Below are 22706 nucleotides of genomic sequence, written 5' to 3'. Positions count from 1 at the left end.
TAGATTCTTCGGTGTTCTTCCTTTCTTTACTTGCCAAATTTATTTAATGTGCATCTATTTTTAAAAATAAAATACAGTAAAAATTTCATTCTTTTGGATACCTTCAGATGAAAATTTGATATTTTTAATTATAATCATAGTTAAATTTCTAATCTTATTTCCAATCTTCTATTTTGACTCACAAGTAAAAATTTAAGTGGAAATACCAATTTCTTTTTTTTAAGTACTGACACTAATACCACCTTTTATGGCTACTAGTAATTATATCACTATGTTCTTTAAGTTCTCAAAACACTAAAAACATATTACTTTGCATTGTTACACAAAAATATATAAACCAAAAGAACTAAATGCTCTCAAAGGCCAGAATAGAATACAAAACAGTAAGTTCTGTAAAATGGACCTAAAATCTTCTTATAATTATGGTTTGATTATTCTTAAAACTCTATAGGTTAAAGGATATGATATATGGGATTTCCTTTTACTCCAGCAGGACTGAGGACTCTTAATATGCAGTTACAGAGACACCTAAACCAACCATTGTAATGTGCCCAAAATAGAAAATAAACAAAAAATCATTCCAAAACAAAACGCCAAGAGGTCTATAAGTATTTTTGCTATTTAATTGTATAGTCAAATGAAAAAACAATCCTTTACCAGTAAGTCCACTATTTTCAAGTTGCATGAAAGATTATTATCGCCACCTACTGGACATTGTGATTAACTACTTGTACTTTAAAAATCACTATTGAATAGATTCTCCTATTAGCCAACTTAAAAAGGATGTAAAGTTGTGATAAAATCAAGATTTTAAAAGACTGAGATGGGAAAAAAATCAGCACTATATTTAAGAGCCAGGACTAGCTTCTAGCTTCCTGGTTTATCACTATGTATAAATAATTTAAATTCTTTGTTGCAACCCTCTGGAAAACTATTTAAAATCTGGGATTTTCTATAAAAGAAGGACATCATTCAATGATCACCACTGTACTTTCTAACAAAAATCTTGATACATGTTTTGCAGGTGGCATTTCATACTGTTAGAAGTGATGTAATATAACATTATTAATTAACATTATGAATGTAAACACACACACATACATTTAATGCTATTAGCATTATCTTAAAGACCAAAGGCTTGGGATAGGATAGGACAGTGGTTCTCAACCTTCCTAATGCCGCGACCCTTTAACACAGTTCCTCACGTTGTGGTGACCCCCAACCATAAAATTATTTTCGTTGCTACTTCATAACTGTAATTTTACTACTGTTATGAATCGTAATGTAAGTATCTGACATGCAGGATGTATTTTCATTGTTACAAATTGAACATAATTAAAGCATAGTGGTTAATCACAAAAACAATATGTAATTATTTATGTGTTTTCCAATGGTCTTAGGCGACCCCTGTGAAAGGGTAGTTCGACCCCCAAAGGGGTTGCGACCCACAGGTTGAGAACCGCTGTTCCAAGTGATTTGGATGCAGGCTTTAGTTTGAGAATCATTAGCATTTACTATTAAAATGGAAAGTTTTTACTCCTTTTAAATATAAGATATAGTTTACTGCTAAGAAAATAGTAATATTTTTTAAAGTTATCTAATACAATTCTATTGGTTTTCCAGAAGCATCTATAATAAAAGCGTAATATGCTAATTAGACCTGACAGCTGAACAATCTTCCGGACGACTTTCCAGACAAAGCTTGGGCTGCAAGGGCCAAGACCTTTGCACGAATTTCATGTATCGGGCCTCTAGTATTGTTATAAACACTCAACATTAGTTCTAGTTAACCAGTAGGGAAATTGCTCTAACGGAAGGGTAGGGAATTATTTACTCATAGGCCAGTTAATAAGACCCTGAATGTTCTTGCCCAGAGAAAGTTTTCCAACGATATTCCTTTGTTCTGGTTTGTTCTGATCAAAAGGTTCCTTTTTAACACGTAAGACCTTTAGCCATGTCATATCTTTTAAGCGAGGAATGTCATGTCTAGAAATAGAGAAAATAAATTTTGCCCAAAGAATTTCTCTAGAACATTAAAAATAAGAGGGTGAGGGGGAACCAAGCAAATTAAATGCCCCCAAATTGGGAAATGACTCCATAAATTAAAGCATCAACAGGATGGAATATTTTTTAACCATTAAAAGGATGCTTTTCATATGAAATTTTACATAATATGGGGAATTGGTTGATAACAACACGTGTGTGAATGTTCTGTCAGTTGAAAGACAATGGAAAGCATCAAAATTTTAATACCCTGGCCGGCGTGGCTCAGTAGTTGAGCATCGACCTATGAACCCAAAGGTCATGGCTGGATTCCCAGTCAGAGCACATGCCTGGGTTACTGGCTTGATCCCCAGTAGGGGGCATGCAGGAGACAACCTATCAATGATTCTCTCTCATCATTGATGTTTCCCTTTCTCTATCCCTCTTCCTTCCTTTCTGAAACCAATAAAAATACATTAAAAATATATTAATGCTGGTTACCTATGTGTGGTAGGATTATGTGATTTTGAAAATTAGTGTTTCGAAAATTGTCAAGATTTTCTTGTGATTAACAGAGAGTAAATACAATAGAGCTTCTACTCTGTGAACCTGAATCTTCAAATAATGATTAGTAAGCTTTCAAAAGATAGTAATTGTGGGAAATATCTTTTCTCTCTCTCCATCCTGCATTACTCTTGTCTCACTCATCCCACTCCTTCCACTTCTTTTATTTCTACTCTCTTCCCATCAGCCATCATAACCCCATAATCAGAGATACTAAGAAACGGAAGTGTAATTATTCAATATTTTTAAATTTTAAGTGTTCAGTTAGTTTAATTTACCTTAAAATATACCAACAGGAAGCAAAATAGCCTAATCGTTAAAATGAACGTGCTGCAAAATCAGACAGACCTAGTTTAGAATCTTAGCTTGCCACTTTTTGGACCTCCTACAAGTTTAAATTTCCTTATCTATAAAATGGGAGCAACACTCTCCTTCCTGGACTGCTGTGAGGATGAAATAAGAAGACGCAGGGAAAGCATAAAATGGAAGGTGACTGCCATTAGTGTTTTATAGTTAATGTAGTTAGCTGTTTTTTTTGTAAACAGCCTTTAAATTTTTATTTCTCTGTAGGAAAAAAAGCTTACCGGGGTTCAGTGGTTGCAGTTATTTGGACTTCTCAAAACACTGTAATTTCAAAAACAACTTGGGAGACTTACATGGAGCTGTCAAAATGTTCATAAACTGGCTGTTACTAAAACCCACCAACAACTTTATCAGCACTGTTATTTCATAAAGGGCATTTGAATATCCCTAAAAAAGTGAAAGACAGCCTCAGAATATGGAAAATCATTCCCAAGAAAGGACAGTTGGCAACTGCATGACAAAATTATCTACCTTTATTTTTTTTTCTTCCTGTGTTGTCACCTACCAGTAAACACTTTAGGACCAATACCAGTTTGCAAACTGTCACTTGATGAAAGACATATAACTTCTTAGCCTGATTCTGCATCCATAAAGGAAGTTGTTCTACCTACCTCCTGGTATGTTCATTCAACAAACACCAAGCACAGCGACCACATCCTATTAAGCAGAGGAATTCAGAATCAAATGAAGTATATGAAAACATTATACGCAGTGCTTGTATGTCGCAAAGCACCATTAAAATAAACAGTATTGTTATTATAAAAATATAAATATTATACATTGATTCCTAAGAGGAAAAGATTTTACACCTACATTTAAATGGCTTAGTCACTTTCTATATTCATGTTATATCAAATAACATTCAGAATTTTTCAGTATGAATGTTTTCCAACATTTTCCGTATTTTTTCTTTAGAAAATAATCATGTTTGTGATGTAGTTCACTACTCCGCCATTCTCTTATGGGAATAAGGATGTTTCTTTTCCCTCAGATGGTACAGTTCTCAAGGGAAAGTTATTAAGCTAAAAATTGCTGCTATAATAACAGTAATTCAGCATGTAAAAGCTGAATTCTAAGAAGATTTAAAGGGATCTAAAGGCAGGCTCAGACACAGAGAAAATTTTATTTTCTTATTTTTGAAAGTGTTGTAAGATTTTTCCAGTGTTAAAATCCACTTCCAAGTATGATGATCAAAAAGTAAGACAGTCCAGTCCAGCCAGTGTCACTCAGTGGTTGAGCATCCACCTATACAGTATGAAGCAGGAGGTCATGATTCAATTCCCAGTCAGGGCACACATACAGGTTTCTGGTTCTATCCTCAGTAGGGGGCATGCAGGAGGTGGCATATCAATGATTCTCTCATCGATGATGTTTCTCTCTCTCTCTCGCTCTCTCTCTCTCTCTTTCTCTCTCTTCCTCCCTCTCCTTTCCTCTCTGAAATTAATACTAGTAAATAAAAATAAAAAAAGAGCCCTAGGTAGTCTGGCTCAGTGGATAGAGCATCAGCCCACAGACTGAAGGGTCATGAGTTCGAGTCCAGCAAAGGGCATGTACCTGGGTTGCAGGGTCGATCCCCAGCCCTGGTTAGGGCCTGTGCTAGAGGCAACCAATTGATGGGTCTCTCTCACATCTATGTTTCTCTCTGTTTCTCCCCCTCCTTTCCATTCTCTCTAAAAATCAATGGAAAAATATCCTCAGGTGAGGATTAACAAAATAAACAAATACATATATCCTATATCATAAAAGGCTAATATGCAAATAGATCGAACAGCAGAATGACTGGAACTGAAACAACCGAACCACTGGTCACCATGATGTGCGCTGACCACCAGGGGCATGTGCGGAACATGGCGGGTGTTGGGTGCAGTGGGATGGTGGAGGAGGTGAGAGGGGGCGCAAGACTAAGGCGGGGAGCCAGTTGCTGTCATCAGAGCGAGCCTCTGGTGGTCCCTGAAAATTCTTCGCTCCCGCACACCTTCTGCTGGCGCTGGCCCCTCTTGCACCCACTGCTGGCACCAGAGCCACTGCTAGCACCCACTGCCAGTGCCCGGCACCAGCCCCAATCACTCCACGCCATCAGTGAGTTGCGAGAGGGGCCGGTGCCGTCAGCATGTGGGAGCAACGGTAGGAGTGGGGCTGCCGGCAGACAGGGGACCAGGGGCCACAGAGGGAGGGGCTGGCTGGGGGCAAGGCGGATGAGCTGAGACCCGCCCCTGTGCCTATCACAGCTTTGCAACCCACAGTTCCTTTCAAGGTGCACAAATTCGTGCACTGGGCCCCTAGTAAATAAATGAATAACAAGACACCAAATGTAGAAATTATAGTTTTATGATTTTTCTGTTGCTTCTTCATCCACTATGAATAATTTCACAATACAACACTTTCAGGCAGCTTCTTTGCTACTTTCTTTGGTTTCCACTTCTTTAGGCAACAATGGCTCCATCTTTAGTAACAAACCTTCGCTTGTCGAACTACGAAGGAAAGCTCGTACCACAAAGGGTCCTGGAAACAAAGAGAAGAATCAACTTTCATTTTATTCCAGAGATACCTAATAAGCAAATATAAACATAAAACAATGAACCTTAGAGAACTCATGGAATAGTTTGTAAGTACTGACATTACTGAACTAATATTTTGAAGTATAAGAAAGGAAAAATTGTTTTATTTCTAAAGTAGAAGACAAACTAGCTACACTCTAATTTATCCTTTAAACTACACACAATCACGAATAATTCTCTTCCAGAATATGGTCACTTAGAATTTATTTTATTGCAAAGTCAACAATGAAAGAGCAGGTAGTAATATTTACATTTGATGGAAATAGTCTAAATATTTATTTAAAACAGTCAACACAGCCCTAGCCGGTTTGGCTCAGTGGATAAGCATTGGCCTGCGGACTGAAGGGTCCCAGGTTTGATTCCAGTCAAGGGCATGTACCTTGGTTGTGGGCACATCCCCAGTAAGAGGTGTGCAGGAGGCAGCTTATTGATGTTTCTCTCTCATCGATGTTTCTAACCCTCTATCCCTCTCCCTTCCTCTCTGTAAAAAATCAGTAAAATATGTTTTATAAATAAATAAATAAATAAAATAGTCAACACAGATTTAATAAAATTCCTTAAAAATGAAAAGGCTTTTCCTATGACTAATGTTAAGGGACTTTGTTCAAAGTGGCAAAAACCAGATAACTACATTGCTTTTAGAGATTTACTATCTCTCATTCTACTCCCTATAGTCTCAGAGGAGCCTATATTCAAACCAAAGTTATCCATGGAATACAGGAATCCATATTCATACCATTACTAAGCACTATGGTCAAATCCAAGACAACAGATTTAGCAAATGAGGCAGTTATCACCAGTGTGTTTAACACTCAAAGAAAGTGAAATATTGTGATGTAGTTAGACACTTGGATATAAAACTCAAAGTGACAGATTCCTATAATGATAGAATTATAAGTGGACAGTCCATTGAAGGTAAAGACACTTGCTTGAAACAGCTGCGAGTGAAACTTGCCTCAGGAAGGAATGAGTGGCACGTATGCAATGATAGGGGCCCTAGTCTACTACACAGCCTCGATCACGTTTCACTGTTCTCACGACATGATTAAAACCTTGTTTCTTTTCTGAAATAAATAAGATTTAGAGAGCTACTGCCAGTGACAAAATGAATGGTGTGGCTTCATTACCATTTCGATTTTATTTTACTTTCTATTTAATGCCATTGTAAGTTTCAGGCAATCAGTTACTGTTTTCCTTCAAATTTTATTTATTACATTTAATGGTAGAAATCATGTGGGAATTTTACAAAGGTTTCAGGATGTAGAGTACTCCAACTAATGTTAAAGAGGTCTCCTCTCTAAACAACTACACTTGTTAATAAGGCAATTAAGAATCCTTTGAAGAATTAAATGCTATTTATTTAATACCTGGATATAATGTTGCTATTGTAGTTGCATATGACTTAATTGTCTTCTTAATATTTTACATTTGTAAAGTATCACAGGGCTATAGGAAAGTCTAGCCCTGCTACCCACTCACCCAAATTCAGTGGTCTGTGCCTACAAACTTCATTGATAACAGCTTGCAGATTGGCAGTTATCTGGTCACTTGACATATCCAGCTTTAAAAAAATATACACACCATTAATGATATGAGAGTGAAAAAACAATACAAATTTTGGTAACTGTATCACTGCTTATTCTATATAGTATTTTTCAAATATTCAACTAATGTAAATTATCTATTAAGATTCCCTACTGTGAAAGAAAAGCCTATAACTCTTCTTTTAGAAGGCTACATTTACATGTCTTTGTATGTCAAGACTTAATTACCTTACAGAGCATATTACAGCAGTGTTTTGAAGTAGTTCCACTTGAGATTCCTTGATTTCCAAGTAATTTCCCCAAAACTTATCCTGGGGCAGAATACATCACACATCTGTAACCCCTAACCCTCAAGAAATAAGTAATATTTTCTTTTGAGGTTATTGATTTACTTTTGAAGAAAACAAAGACAACGTTTAGAAATTAATGCTTTCACAAGTTCAAAATAAAATGACTTGACTACATACATTCAGAAAAGCACAAATCTCACACAGAGACATTTTGAGGATGCTATGCTAACACTCTATGCAATAATAATTATCCAGCTATTTAGCTAAAAATACACCAAGTCAATAAATACAGGGAATAAGATCTATTCAGAAACTCCTAAAACTTGGGAAACTCACACCTTCGGAAAGTCCTTATGTTTATTATTCAAATTCAATACATGTTATTCTTAAATATCCCAGTTAAAACCAGTTATATTACATTTCAATATTTAGAGGATTTTGCACTTTACAAAATGAATCCATTTTTTTAAAATTCATATAAAACTTATAATAGAGTAACCAGCAAAAACCACACAGTAAGAGATCAAGTTCAACCAAGATTTCTATTTTCCAATGACCATGAGAAATGTGTCACATAGCCATAAAGATAATTCCTTGAGGAAAAAAAATATATTCTCATCCTCATCAGACAACATTTACCCGACACTCTCTTGGGCAAGATGCAGTACCAAACCCTAAATAAGAGGGTGTGGACATTACTAGAGGAATTTTCACTTTGATGCCAATCTGGGAAGAAAAATATCAAGCAATGCTCAGTTCACCTTACCAAGTCCACGGACCTCACAGACTGGCAGACAAGGCACCTTATATTTGTTATGTTAGAAAACAAAACAAAATGCCAAAGGTATCAACATGTGTCACTGTCTCCTTTCATTCCCCCTTAATTCTCCACCTTACCTCAAATTGACCTTCCTTCTACACCAACTGAAGCAGTCACCATATCCTATATAATAAAAGGCTAATATGCAAATCGACTGAACAGTGGAACAACAGGTCACTATGATGCACACTGACCAGCAGGGGGCAGATGCTCAACGCAGGAGCTGCCCCCTGGTGGTCAGTGAGCTCGCCGCGGGAAGCAGGCCTACGCCGCCAGTTGGACACCTTCCGAGGGCTCCAAACTGCAAGAGGGTGCAAGCCAGGCTGAGGGACCTCCCCCCGCCCAGTGTGCATGAATTTCATGCACTAGGCCTCTAGTATCTAATCAGTTCTCTTACCCTTTGTTAAAGATCTACCCTAAATTTAGGATAGCAATAGACACAAAGCAAGATGTGCAGCATAACTTTGTAAATAGTTTGTTATACTAAACTAGGAGCCCAGCACGCAATTTGAAATCGCGTGCACGCCGCCCTGCCTTGACACCCGACCCTGCCCACGCAGAGCTTCAGCACGCCTGGTCCAGTCCCCAAACCCTCTGGCCTTCTCTGGCCACTTCAAGCCCTGCCCTCAATCCCTCGAGTTGCCTAGGGCTGGTCCTGCCTTCTCTGGGCTCCTCCTCGCTTCCTCCCCATCTCCGGAGCAACACAGTGGCTCCATCCCATCATAGCACCGGAGGAGAGCATGGAAGCCTCTCACCTGCTGCGCTGCATTTCTTCCCCTGGCAGGTGGGCTGCCTGGGGCACTTAGAATGCAAGCAGTGGGTGGCGGACTGGTGAGGGGGGGTGCTATGCGCTCTCACCCCTGCCTTTCCCCACACGGGATGGTCCTGCCTCCTCCAGGCGCCTCCCTGTTTCTGCCCACTCTCTGGAGCAACACGCCAGCTAATATGCTAATGACCTGGTCGTTACCTGTTACAGCATATCAACCATTAGCATATTAGCTCTTTATTAGTATAGATAAACTTACCAGATTTTCTGTAACTACTACATAATTTCTGCTGACCTATATTGCCATTCCTATAGTAAGCTAAAAATGACATGGCTTTAGAAATGAAAAACAAATACTTCCCTTGTAACTTTCATCAGAAGAATGATTTCAATTTCATTAAGTTTTATAATAGTTTATACTTTTATCCAAATTTTATCACCTCTATCTTTACTGTGTACTATGTCTCTACTGAATTAAATATATTTGTAGCCATAATACTTTATTTTTTCTTTTAGGTGTTTTGCAAAATTATTAAAAAGTTATATATTTTATGGGCATAACTGTGGTTATTTAATTGGCTATTGATGACAAGATAGCTATGTACAATTACAAAATGTATGCATGCATGAGAAATTTATTTGGGCTGGTAACAATCTAGAGATAACTCATGAAAGTGGCATCAGTTAGTCCACACTTCCAGTGGTGTTTTCCCATGCAATTGCATTTTGGGGTCTAACGAAGGAAGTCAAGGATGACCTTATGAGGAGACAATACCTGTTCTATTCTCAACAGCAGAGCATGAGACTTGATACAGCAGCTTAAAATGACAAAACAGGACTGGGTTGACCTTGAAGGGTAACTGAACTATGTTAAGCACCATATCTGTTTGTGTGTGTATGATGTATGCACTTGAATATATAATAGTCACAATACTATCTATCTTTAGCTAAGATAATTATCGACTGCAGGACAAAATAGTTATTCTTCATCTGCAGCATAGATGTTTTCAAGAAAAGACTGCTTCACTGAATCCTACCTTCTGCTTAACATTTCTTATTACGTCAGAAATAATTCCCTAAGCAGACTAGATGGAAGACTTACCACAGAAATCAGGAGGTTTGCTCAGTGAATATAGGTGAACTCTACCTCTTTGCTTTAACTCTCAGATTTTCCTCTTTCTGTGAAATTCCTAAACTTTGTCTTCAATCACTTTCTACCATTATGAGAAAATTAAAAAACATTTTCTGTTCCCTTGAGATACAAATGTATGCAGGACAAATTGTAGTTGAGAGCATGTCTAAAGCAGTGATTCTTAAATGTTCTTCAGGTTATCAAACCTCATTCCAGAAAAATGCACACAGGCACACACAAAAAATTTAGGGTATATCTTCATGGATTAAAAGAAGGGGAAGAGAGAAGTAGGTGTCCTGAGAAAAGTTTGTCAGTTAAGCAAGATCCTGGGGCCACACTTTGAGAATCACCAGAATAGAATTAAGTCTATTCAAATATTCTGAATGACTAAGAACTACAGTGTGAAAAAAGGATTGAACTTAATTTTTTACATTTTACAGAGGTTAGAAAAAAAAGACAAATTATGTATACACGATTGTTAGACAATCACATGACCCTCCAGGAGTGGCCAGCTCTCACTGTAAGTGCAGACAGCCTCAGATGACTGGTCATCTCTAAATGGAACTGCAGGGAGGGCTGCTACTTTACTTTTTAGAACATCTGACCTCCAAAATCCCTTTCAAGTGCAATGTTCTAAGATTAAATGAGTGTGGCCTGGCATATGGTTGCTGCAGATGGGCCAATACTTTTAATCCCCATGACTCCTAACAATCTAAACCAAGGAAAGGAAGATAATCTATGTTTCCTATGCAACACTAAGGAAAATAATAATTGATTTATTAACTAGCTGTTTACTAGGTTTACTCTTATTCAAGCTCTGTTCTGAGCATTACAGAGATATTATCATTCATGTCTCTTAAGACATGAATAACTTTATGAGGTCCCTTTCCCAAGTTCCCATCTCTCCCTGATCTCCCTAGTACTTTCTGGCTCCCTGGGGCTCTCCCTTTTGGCAGTCTGCCCAGAAAGCTGGAGCTTTATTTACCTCCCATTTTGCCACTGTCTGCAACTGTTCCTGCAGTGGGGGCCACCTGGTAGGCAGACAGAAAGAGAAAAAAAAAAAGCAAATGCAGTGTGCCCCATCCTCTTGTGACCAGATCCTCTAGTCACAAAGGGAGGCTCCCCTACCTCCCCATTTTAGGTAAGAAACCTTATCCTCCTCTGCACTAATGCTACTACTAGGAGCCACGCCTCTACTTCTCAAGCCTGGAGCTCTCAGCCTGCACTGCTGTCTGCCGCCTGGTTTCAGTCTAAGTTGAGACCAGGCCATGTGACAACACAAGGGGAAAATGGCAAACTCACAGCCAGTTTGGTGGTACTTCAAATTCTGGTCTTCCCTAATTTGCCTGCCACTATTTACTTTTCAGAATCTTCGAACAGCTGCTCCATGCATTCTGTGCAGGTTTATAAGAGCGGCATCCCTGAGAGAGATGGGGGTCATGTCATTACACCTCCACACTTGGAACTGGAACTTCCCAAGCTTATGAGTTATGTATTTATATTTTAGGGTTGGTAAACTTTTTCTGTAAAAGATCAGATATTTATGTTTGATATAAATACTTTAGGCTTTGAGGGCCACATGATTTCTGCTGCATAGTCTTTTTTTTCTTTTTACTACAACCCTTTAAAAGACCATTCTAAGTTCACATATGATTTAAAAACTGACCATTGAGCCATGGTTTGCCAACTCCTGTGTTAGAATACACTATTTGTCTATAAATATATAAAAATGCATGCAAAGACAAGTTATGGTATGAGTTATGTTTTACATCACTTTAACAAATAACCTACCAATCTAAAGGAACAAACAGCTTTCATCATTGCTTATGATAAAGTTGTTTAAAAACAAAATTCTGTAAGAGCTACCATACTTATCACTGGTTTTTTAAATAAAGTTTACAAAAGAAAGCTGTGTGGGCAGGACACTGACAACTGCTTATTAACAAAGGACTGGCGAAGGAAGGAAAGCACGTCAGTTCCTCTCTTTTTACACGTTATGCCACGTTTGTATTTTTTATGTGTGCTATTCTGATTGGTGATCACCACATTGTTGAGTTAATGCAATGAATTAAAGAGAAAAGTTAGCTATTCTCCCAAATACTATAGTTTTTCTTATGCTATTATTTATTTAAAGAAGGGGAGAGACACACTTTCAATTCCCCCAAATTCTGGGAAATTATCATCTGATTTCACAACAGTATAGGTAAGAAAACTGGAAATAAACTATTTTTCATTCTAATATTCCTACTAGTAAGAATACTGATAAAAATCTATCCAATGAATGTAACTTAAAATACTACAAGGATTACTCATCCCAGTTAAATATATATCTCTCACCACAAAGCAGCAAGCAAAATGCTGGCTCATGTTGAGTTCTAGATAAATATTAGTTTCCCCTCATGCTTACCCCACATTATTGGGGGTCTAAGGCCTATTGCCAATGTACTTACTTCAATTTTAATGAGAACTAACAAGTACAGAATTTGACTTTTACATTCTACAATTTACCTTATCCTCTTTATAAGCCTCTTATCCATGGCACAGCACACTATTGTACACCAAAAATAATTCAACCCCAAAAAAGTTAATCATCAACTAGAAGGAATGAAGGAAAAGGGAAATAACAGTGAGCCCTGAGCCAATGGGCTGCCACCTTTTTAGCTAATTATGGTTTCTAATTGATTTAAGCAATATTCCTTGCTTGCCAGTTTTCAACTTATGGACCTAGATGCTTCAAAATAAGTCTTCAATTTCCATGCACTATATACTATCCACATTTTGTTTAACTGAACTCCAAAACATTCACTTTCCCTGTTCTAACATGTTCACTGAAACTAAAGACTCTGATTTCAACACAAGATTTATGATGCTTATCCCCTTGCCCTGAACTTGTTTATTTTTGTTAGAATATACATCATCTTTTATCAGCTTCCAAGTTGATAATATTCTTGCCACAAAATAATTCACTATTACTCAAGCGAAGTATAGTGATACATGCCTATGAATGGACCATGTCTACAACTTTAAAAAACAAGGGGGAGAAAATCACATCAAAGACACTGCCTTTATATTAACTATGTAAGAGATCCAAGTATATTTGAAACCCAGACAAGAAACACTAGCTAAATCAGGTCTTGGCATAATCTGGTATAATCATATGAGTTGTCTTACCCTGTTTTTTCTTTTTAGAAAATGAGCTTACGTTTGATTTGCCAATAGTATTATTACTTGTAAGTCCTCAAAGTCTGGATATTTACAGGTTTTAAAGGGGCTACAATTGTTTTTCCTTTAATGCTATGATTACTGTTCGTGTCAAAGCTAGGCTATGACATAATGTATTTTCAAAAGATGTTCTTCAAAATTTCAGTCATATTTAGTGAAGTTTTTAGAAGTCTTCCCCTTTCCAAATTATTTAAGATTTTTATGTTCTAATTACCTTTTAATAAAAATACAGAAATAGTAAGTTTCTAAATTAAAACAGGACAAGTGGCATACACAGGTGTCTATTTTCTCTAAGCAAACTACTTTTACTAGTTTTTCTAAACAACTGTGACAAAATTGGTGACTCTAGGTATGAGTGTATAGGTAGGTATTCACTATACTATGTTTTCAACTTTTCCATTCATTTAAAAATTTCAAAATAAAAAACTGAGGAAAAAGATATGCAGATATTAAAGATACTTACCAGTGCCAGCTTACTAGAGGTCAGACTTTATGAAGCAATAAATTCCAAGAAAATATGTGATTATTTTATTACTTTCTTACCTAAAATGCTATTAATATGGTTTAATTTCTCTTTAGATTTTCTTTTCTAAAGTGCTTTGAACGCTGTGTGTCCCCAATGTTCTAAAATAAAATGAAGATAAAACATCAAGATTCCTGATTTTATGGTTTTCAGAAAATGTTTATAGTGAAGTCTTTTTTAAAAGCCTCACTTGTATGAACTTGTATACTTGAACAGAATTACTTTGAAGTGAAAAAAATAGAAAGGTGACTGGACTATAGAGCTGGTGCTCACTAAACATTCTTTTACTGGCCAAATACTTGTTATAAAAATGAGAAATTCTACCAAGTTGCTGTGCTGACAGCTAAGCACTTATAAAAGGGCCAAACTACAAAAAATAATCTGAAACTATGATTTCATAATATACTGTATTCTTTAAAAAGTCCAGAGTGCATTATAATGCAAACCTGTTTTATCCTCAAACTTTTAACTTTATTAATCCCAAAAGATTTTTCAGTCCGAATTTATTTGAAAATCAAAGTAATTTCTTTGAAAACTATAAGTACTTCTACATACGTGAGATTCTATTTAACTAAATTCACACACAAAAGTTCACTAATTGCTGCTTGAAAACATATACAGAAACATGGGTCTGATTTTATAGGCTCTTTCAGGAGTATATATAATAGGCCATAAGAGTCATGTAATTTATTCTGGTATTAAATATTATGATAGTTAAATACATCAAATAAGCACATTCTAAATCTTCCTTTAAACTACAGTTCATGTCCTCTCTTCTGGATAAATGCTTCCTATTACATGTCTTAATGTGCCATATTTTACTACAACGTTATCACATTATGTTTGTTTTTGAAATACGTGAGGCAGTTAACATTAGGAGAGAGAACATTTTAGTTTTTGACAAAAATAAAGGTATTATATGTGCTTCCTGTAAGACTGTAAAGTCAATACTAATAGAAAATCAGAAAGAACTTTTACTTTATAATAAAGGCCAAGTGAAGAAAGCCAATTAACAATGCAAATGGCTTAAAATTACACTTACAAGACTTCTGGAAAAGTAGGTTGGAGGCCAAGTATCTTAAATCACACAAGGAATCCATTAGTGAGGAAAAAACAAAGCAGGTTCTGAGAGCCTCAAAGCTAACATAAAATAGACTTGTGGTATGTTATAAAATACTGCACCCTTTGAAAATTACTTCAAAATCTTTATTCTGGCAGGTGTATGCTATAATATCTGGAAACTGCTTAATTTTCCTGTGTAATGTCAAAATATACACCTAATTATTTCCATAATAGAGGATAGGATAATTTTGACTCTCATTTTTTGAAATTCCAGAAATTAAAATTTTCACTTCCTATATTACTCCATAAGGATTGCTTGAAAAGTTTATTGTGAATCAATCAAATATTTAGAAAACAAAACACTGATTCACTATATATTATGTATAACAGTATCTTCAGTAATTTCTAACTGATCTTCCATTGGCAGTAGCTTTTGATTATTTGTACCTTCATTCATTCAACAATTATTTATTGAGCACCTACTATTTGCCAGGCACTACTCTAGGAACTGGGGTACAGCAATAAACAAATGAACAAAAATTCCTACCTTTTATTTTTTTATTCTTTTAGGTTTCTTGATTCCTCCTCAACTGTGGCAAAGCCTTGTCTCCCAAATCCATCCCTTCATCTTTTATTTTTTTAATTTATTGATTTTGAGAGAGGAAGGTGGAGGGGGGGGGAGGGCAGAAGAGGGAGAGAAACATCGATGTGTTGTTCTCGTTATTCATGCATTCATGTGCCATGACGGGAATCAAACCCACAACCAAATGAGTCACCTGTCCAGTGCCTCCCCTCTTCATTTACTATTATTACTTTCTTAAATATATTTTTATTGACTTCAGAGAAGAAGGGAGAGGGAGACAGAAACATCAATGATGAGAGAGAATCACTGATGGGCTACCTCCTGCATGCCCCCTATTGGGGATTGAGCCCGCAACCCGGGTAGGAATCAAACCCAGCACCCCTCGTCCACAGGCCAACGCTCTATCTACTGAGCCAAACCTGCTAGGGCTCCCCTCTTTAAAATAAAGTTTTAACTGGGCACATGAGCATCCAGATAGATACTAGACAGCACAGACTTTCAGCTAAGCCACATGACTAACTCTGGGCCATGGGATGGGGGCAGAAGTGATGAGGCTGATGGCTCATTATGCTTGAAAGAAAGCTGCTTGCGGTCTACCGCTTCTTGCCTCCTCCACACTGGCTACAAGTCAGACTTGGTATCAGTAAGATTCATCTATAAAGAATTAGAAACCCTAGGAAATGGCAAAGAGAGAAAGAGAGAGAGAGAGAGAGAGAGAGAGAGAGAGAGAGAGAGAGAGAGAAGGAACCTTAATCCCTGCTTAACTCTATGAAGAATAGCCCCAAGCTGCTCACCAGCTCAAACTTTGTCATAATTAAGCCACTGTTATTTGGTCCCTTTAAAACACCTGAACTAATATAAATGTATAGTAGTCCATTTATTATCTTACATATTATTTTAAAATATGAATAATGACCCTTAATTTACCTGGTGTATATTTTCAAACTCCTCCTAGAAATAGTCCTTGGCCTACTCCATGGCATAATTACACATCAATCATTGCTTCTTTTCTGAAATTTCCTTCTATCTTATATATATTTTTATTATCATACTTTTCTATAATTCATTTCCAAATGTAGCTCCTCTACCACATATATCTTTCTTAAGAAAAAAGGTCTTATTCTATTTTGCATTACATTGTGCCTGGCACAAAGTCAGAACTCGAACATTATTTTGGTTGTTTTTGTTTTTCTTTTTTAGGCTATATTATAAATGACCTAATAAGTTTTTCTATTCAAAGAATAAAATTTAAGAAAAGCCAATAAATAAGGATAAATTTTTAAAATATATAGGATCCAGTAAAATCCTCTAGAGATCATGGGTTAGAAAAAATATCAGTCCCAAATGCTGAGAAAGGCTTTATTTTCCATAGTTAGCAAAAGCCAGGCAATCTGTGTTTGTGAACACTTCAATTTTGCAAGCAGTTCATCTTCTATGAACATGGCTCTTGTCAATTCCATCTAGTAGGCACTAATAAACAGAGTGAATCATGGCAGAGGCAAGTCAGCAGGGGTCCACAGTAAATGGAGTCACAGGACCCACACGGAAAAAGAGAGAGTGGTAGAGAATCAGGTCAGGCCTAGGAATATTTGAAAAGAAAGGATTAAGAATGGGTGGCAGATGAAGAAACTTAAAATTTTAAGAAGTATAACAGAAGAAGATTTTATCCTAAGAAGAAAACAATAGTAATGTTCACCTTAGAATTTTTAAGCTACTAATTTAACGAAGTACATACATCAATTTGAAAAATTTTAAATGCCAATAGAGATATCTAGGTAGTAAAATTATGACTGTCATGTTGTTTTCAATATTATAAACTCAGATAAATCACTTTAAAGTTATTTAATTACTATCTGAAATGAAATTGCTACTTAGAATATATATACTGGACAGCTTCATATTATATTTCAGCTTCATTTTTTTCTTTTTTTTGAGAATCTGCCTTAGTTCATTTCTATTTCATGGAAAGAGTTATAAACTTTTTTTAAAAAAAAAAATTTGGGCCCTAGTTAGCTTGGCTCAATGGATAGAGCGGACTGAAGAGCCCCGGGTTCGATTCTGGTCAAGGGCACATACCTCGGCTGCAGGCTCCTCCCCAGCTCAGGCTCGGGGTCTGGTGCTGGTGCATGCAGGAGGCAACCAATCCATGTGTTTCTCTCATATTGGTAGTTCTCTTTTTCTTTCCCTCTCTCTTCCACTCTCCATACTCAGGTGAGAATTAAAAAAAAAAAAACGTTAGGGTCCACTTGTAAAAATGTGTTTCTACTCCCCTGTAAACCTTTATTTTTAGTTTTATGCTTTAAGATCTTTCCCTTAAATCTGACCATTTAGCAACTTATTTTATCCCAACCACTTCATTCTTCATGACAAGAAATTATTGATTACATGATAGCAATATAACTGACTAAAAAATAAAATATTCCAAAAACAAACTGTTCTGTCTGCACGATGTCCAACATTATCCTCTGAATGACATTCTCGCTGACATAAGCACCTGTGTGTACACATAACCAACTTCATGAACATGTAAAGTATAGGTACAACTGGCAGGAAAGAAAAACGAAACCAATTTACCCACAAGTACTACTCACAAATGTTGGATACTGGCTCTAACACATTAGTACAGTTCTGATAGACAACGGCATCACAGGTGGCCTCGTTCTCATACTCAAGATGCTAGTCCTAAAGTCAGATAACTATATAAGATCATTCAACTAATTGTATTTATCACTTTGATAGAGAAGAAAACCAGCTGAAACTACTCTACTTCAATTCCACATTACATCAAAAGTAGACCTGAATCATGAAGCAATGTGGCAGAGCAGACTCTACAGAACCATAACAAGGGACACCAAGATGACTGAAGTTAAGACAGTCTCTCTTGTACAGGCAAATAAAAACACAAAATTAATACATTTTTCTCTCCCAAAACCCATCTTTCTAGATTAGGGGTCAACAAACCTTTTACCTAAAGAGTCAGATATTAAATACTTTAGGCTTTGTGTGCCTCATATGATCTCTGTAGAAAATTCTTTGTTTTGTTTTGCTGTTTACAACCATTTAAAATGGTAAAGATCATTTTTGGTTCACAGACTATAAAAAAATGAGCCACAATTGGATTTTGGCTATAGTTTCTTGACCCTGATCTTCATACCCTGTTTGTATCCAAAATGAGGAGGAACTCTCCCTAAATGAGGACTGTGATGCTGTCAATGGCCTTTCATCTGCATATTCATCCCCAATCCAATTCTAATATTATACAGGGGGCAACAACAAACATCTTCAGTATTTCCAACTATATAATTAGAGTAACATCACTCATGGAAATATCAAACTTTTAAGAAAACTATGTTACTTTGCTTTGAAATCTTTTTTTAAGTATCTCTGATACTTAAAACCAATATTTCTATGGAATAGTTATACTGTATTATACATAATGGTAAACAGATTTTTATTCCTTTTTAAACAACTTTATTGAGGTATTCCTGACTTTACTGCATATTTTTAATAATTTTATTGAGGCATATTTTACATTTCATATTATTCACCATTTTCTAATTTACAATTCAATAATTTTTTAGTAAGTTTACCAAGTTAGGCAACCATCACCAGCAAGCAGTTTTAAACATCTTCATCAACCCAATATGACTTATGCACATTTACTGTTATGACTGTTTCTTCCGGCCCCCACCCCAGGTAAGTGATTTCTGTGTCTGGTGTCTTTCACTAAGCATAATGTTTTTGAGGTTCATCCACAACACAGCATGTATCCATAGTTTGTTCCTATTTATTGCTAAACTAGAAGCCCAGTGCACAAAATTCGTGCCTGGGGCGGCGGAGGGGGGGGTCCCCTCAGCCCAGCCTGCACCCTCTCCAATCTGGGATCCCTCTCACAACCCGGGACTGCTGGCTCCTAACCGCTCACCTGCCTGCTTGCCTGATCGCCCCCTAACCACTCCCCTGTCAGCATAATGGCCCCCAACTGCCTTTCCCTGCCGGCCTGATCGCCCCCAACTGCCCTCCCCTGCCAGCCTGGTCGCCACCAACTGCCCTACCCTGCTGACCTGATTGCCCCTAACTGCCCTCCCCTGCCGGCTTGGTCCCCCAAAATGCCCTCCCCTACAGGCCTGGTTGCTCCCAAATGCCCTCCCCTGCAGGCCTGGTTGCCCCCAACTGCCCTCCCCTGCCAGTCATCTTGTGGCAGCTATCTTGGGATGATGTGGGGGCGCGAGGGCCACCTAGGCTTTTATCAGTATAGATAGTATTCCATGGGATCTGCTGCACATCTTTAAAGTGTTAATATATTGCCATAGCTGGTTTGGCTCAGTGGATAGAGCATCAACCTGTGGACTGAAGGGTCCCAGGTTCGATTCTGGTTAAGGGTACATGCCTGGGTTGTGGGATCGATCCCCACTTGGGGGCGTGCAGGAGGCAGCCAATCAATTATTTTCATCATTGATGTTTCTGTCTCTCTCTCCTTCTCTCTTCCTCTCTGGTCAATAAAAAATATATATGTATATATACATATTCAAGTATGTATATATTCAAGTATGTTAACTATGTACATACTCATGAAACCATCACCAGTCAGGATAACAAACATGTCACTGATCCTCAAAATTCCTAATCCCTCCTTCCCACCTTTGTCCCCAAGTTAACTATTGATCTGTTTTTCTGTCTGTCACTATACATTATTTTGCATTTGTCAGAATTTTATATAAATAGAATCACACAATATGCACTCCTTTTTGTCTGGCTTATTTTACTCTGCATAATTATTTTTAAGTTCATCCATGTTAAAGCATGCATCAGTAGTTTCTTTTAATTACTGAAGAATATTCTATTATAGAGATATAGCCATGGCCGGTTTGGCTCAGTGGTTAAGAGCATTGGCCCATGGAGAGAAGGGTCCAGGTTCGATTCTCGGTCAGGGGCATGTACTTAGGTTGCAGGCTCAGTCAGGGAGTATTCAGGAGGCAACCAATCGATGTGTCTCTTTCACATCTCTGTCCCTCTCTTCCTTCTCCCACCTCCCTCCTCCCTCCCTTCCACTCTGTCTAAAAATCAATGGAAAAACATCCTTGGGTGAGGATTTTAAAAAGTAATAATTTTATAGAAACCTAACGAAGTTTATTTATACATTCATCTGTCACTAGATATGTAGAATGTTTCCATTTTTAGCTATTACAAATAACTCTGATATAAGCATTTGTTTACAAGTATTTTTATGGAGATATGTTTTCATCTCTCCTGAGTAATATCTAAAAGTGGAATAGTGGGATCATATAAGAGGTGGATGTTAAACTTAAACTGCCAAACTGTTTGCCAAACCGACGGCAGCATCATTTTACATTTCCACAGCAGTGTTATGAGCATTCCAGTCCCTCCATGTCCTCATCAACACTTGTCATAGTCTTTTTAACTCTAGTTATTCCAGTGGATATGTAAAAGTCACTGTGGTTTTAATTTGTATTTCCTTAACAACTAATAATGTTGAGCATCTTCCAATGTGTTTGTCACACTGTGGTAAAGTGTGTTCAAATCTTTTGCTGATTTTTAAAAGGAATTGTTTTATTGTTGATTTTTATAACTTTAACATCTATGTTCATGAATGATACTGAACTACCCTTTTCTTATTTTGGTCTGGTTTTGATATCAAGGTAATGTTAATTGCTTTAGGAGGAGGATAAATCAGGTTCCTATTACTCCATTTCAACCTAGAAAGTCTTTGATAGTTACCATGTCATTTTATCTACCCCTTCCTAACCTAGAAAGCCTGTACCACTATTAACTTCATTTTACATATACAGGACATGGAGGAAAACTCAAACTCAGTGAGCAAGGTGGCAGAGTTCTAATTTGGAACGAGGATTTGAAGCAGACAGTATGAATCTAAAACCCATTATTATACTATACTATTTAAGTAGTATTCAAAAAGGTTCACTTTAAACACACAGAATAATGCGTTTTCCATTATAAAAATTATTATCTCTCTAAAAGATCCAGGGAGTCTGATCTGAAGCCCACATCTTTTTTTTTTTAATATATATTTTTATTGATTTGTATACATATATATTTAATTGATTTCAAGAGGACGTGAGAGGGAGAGATAGAAACATCAGAATGATGAGAGAATCATTGATCAGCTGCCTCCTGCATGCCCCATATTGGGTATCAAGCTGCAACCAGGCATGTGCCCTGACTGGGAATCGAACTCTGACTTCCTGGTTCATAGGTCAATGCTCAACCACTGTGCCACACTGGCTAAGCCAAAGCCCATATCTTAATCATTATGGTATTTGTTGAACAGAATGAATAAGAAGCCATGGCTTAGTATACTCTAAGTCTGGATCTATATAAATTGCTAACTATTGAATATACTGAAAACATCACTTAAAAAGAAAAAAATCTAACTATAAAGAGTTTTATAAAGACCATCTAGCCGAAACCGGTTTGGCTCAGTGGATAGAGCATCGGCCTGCGGACTGAGAGTTCCCAGGTTCGATTCCGGTGAAGGGCATGTACCTGGGTTGCGGGCACATCCCCAGTAGGAGATGTGCAGGAGGCAGCTGATCAATGTTTCTCTCTCATCGATGTTTCTAACTCTCTATCTCTCTCTCCTTTCCTCTCTGTAAAAAATCAATAAAATATATATTTTTTAAAAAAAGACAATCTATAGCCCCAAAAAGTCCAACCAAAAGAGTAACGATAATAGCTGCTACCATTTTAAAATGTTATTTAATCTTTAAATAAAATTGTGAAACAGATATTACCATTTAACTTTTATGGATGAGGAAAAATGAAACACAACTACAGTAAGAAACTTGTTTAAAGTCTGCCATTCCTTAAGTAGCAGTACTGGTATTCAAGCCCATGTCTCTATAGCTCCAGCATATTCTCTTAAAATTTGTATTTGGTTTTTTATTTTTTACGTTACAATGTTGTCATCCCTAAGAAACAAGAAGCATTGTCAAGGGCCTTTGGGGAACAAGGAAATTCATACATCAGGTTCTAGCAGAGCTCAAAGCCAAATGAACTGGAGCTGAGCTTTGATGGTAATGAAGGCAATGAGCAGTTTCCCAATCCCTGACTGGATTAAACCAGCTTTGCCCCTTTCTAAAGCAAGTTTTCCTTCCATAAAACTATCCGAGCACTTTTTCTACATTTCTGATGATCTACAGTGGGCACAGTTCAATTAGCTTGGACTACTACCTGCTGGATATAATGCATAATTCCTCTTAGGAGTAGGATGGGAGGAAGAGTAACAGCTATTCAAGTAATTCCAGCCATGAGGCT

The 22706-nt window shown here is 37.0% G+C and overlaps 1 protein-coding gene across 4 annotated transcripts in view; it reads right to left on the bottom strand.

The window, feature by feature from the left end:
* Nucleotides 1-5220: 5220 nt before the first annotated feature.
* Nucleotides 5221-22706, bottom strand: part of MRPL1 (mitochondrial ribosomal protein L1) — a 58182-nt gene continuing 40696 nt past the window's right edge. For 2 of the 4 annotated variants that reach the window (XM_006778181.2, XM_006778180.2), the window contains 2 exons: nt 6948-7029; nt 5221-5412 (listed from right to left, as the gene is read on the bottom strand). In XM_006778181.2, coding sequence (XP_006778244.1) covers nt 5294-5412; nt 6948-7029 — 201 coding nt within the window. In that variant the 3' untranslated portion in view covers nt 5221-5293. Of the gene's footprint in view, nt 5413-6947; nt 7030-16968; nt 16990-22706 lie in introns of those variants that run through there. The other 2 variants (XM_015557670.1, XM_015557671.1) reach the window with 2 other exon arrangements.

Source organism: Myotis davidii, unplaced genomic scaffold, assembly GCF_000327345.1.
Source record: "Myotis davidii unplaced genomic scaffold, ASM32734v1 scaffold449, whole genome shotgun sequence".
NCBI classification, from domain to species: Eukaryota; Metazoa; Chordata; class Mammalia; order Chiroptera; family Vespertilionidae; genus Myotis; species Myotis davidii.
The sequence above is the reverse complement of the archived record's forward strand: the minus strand, read 5'-3'. Positions and strand labels throughout refer to the sequence as shown.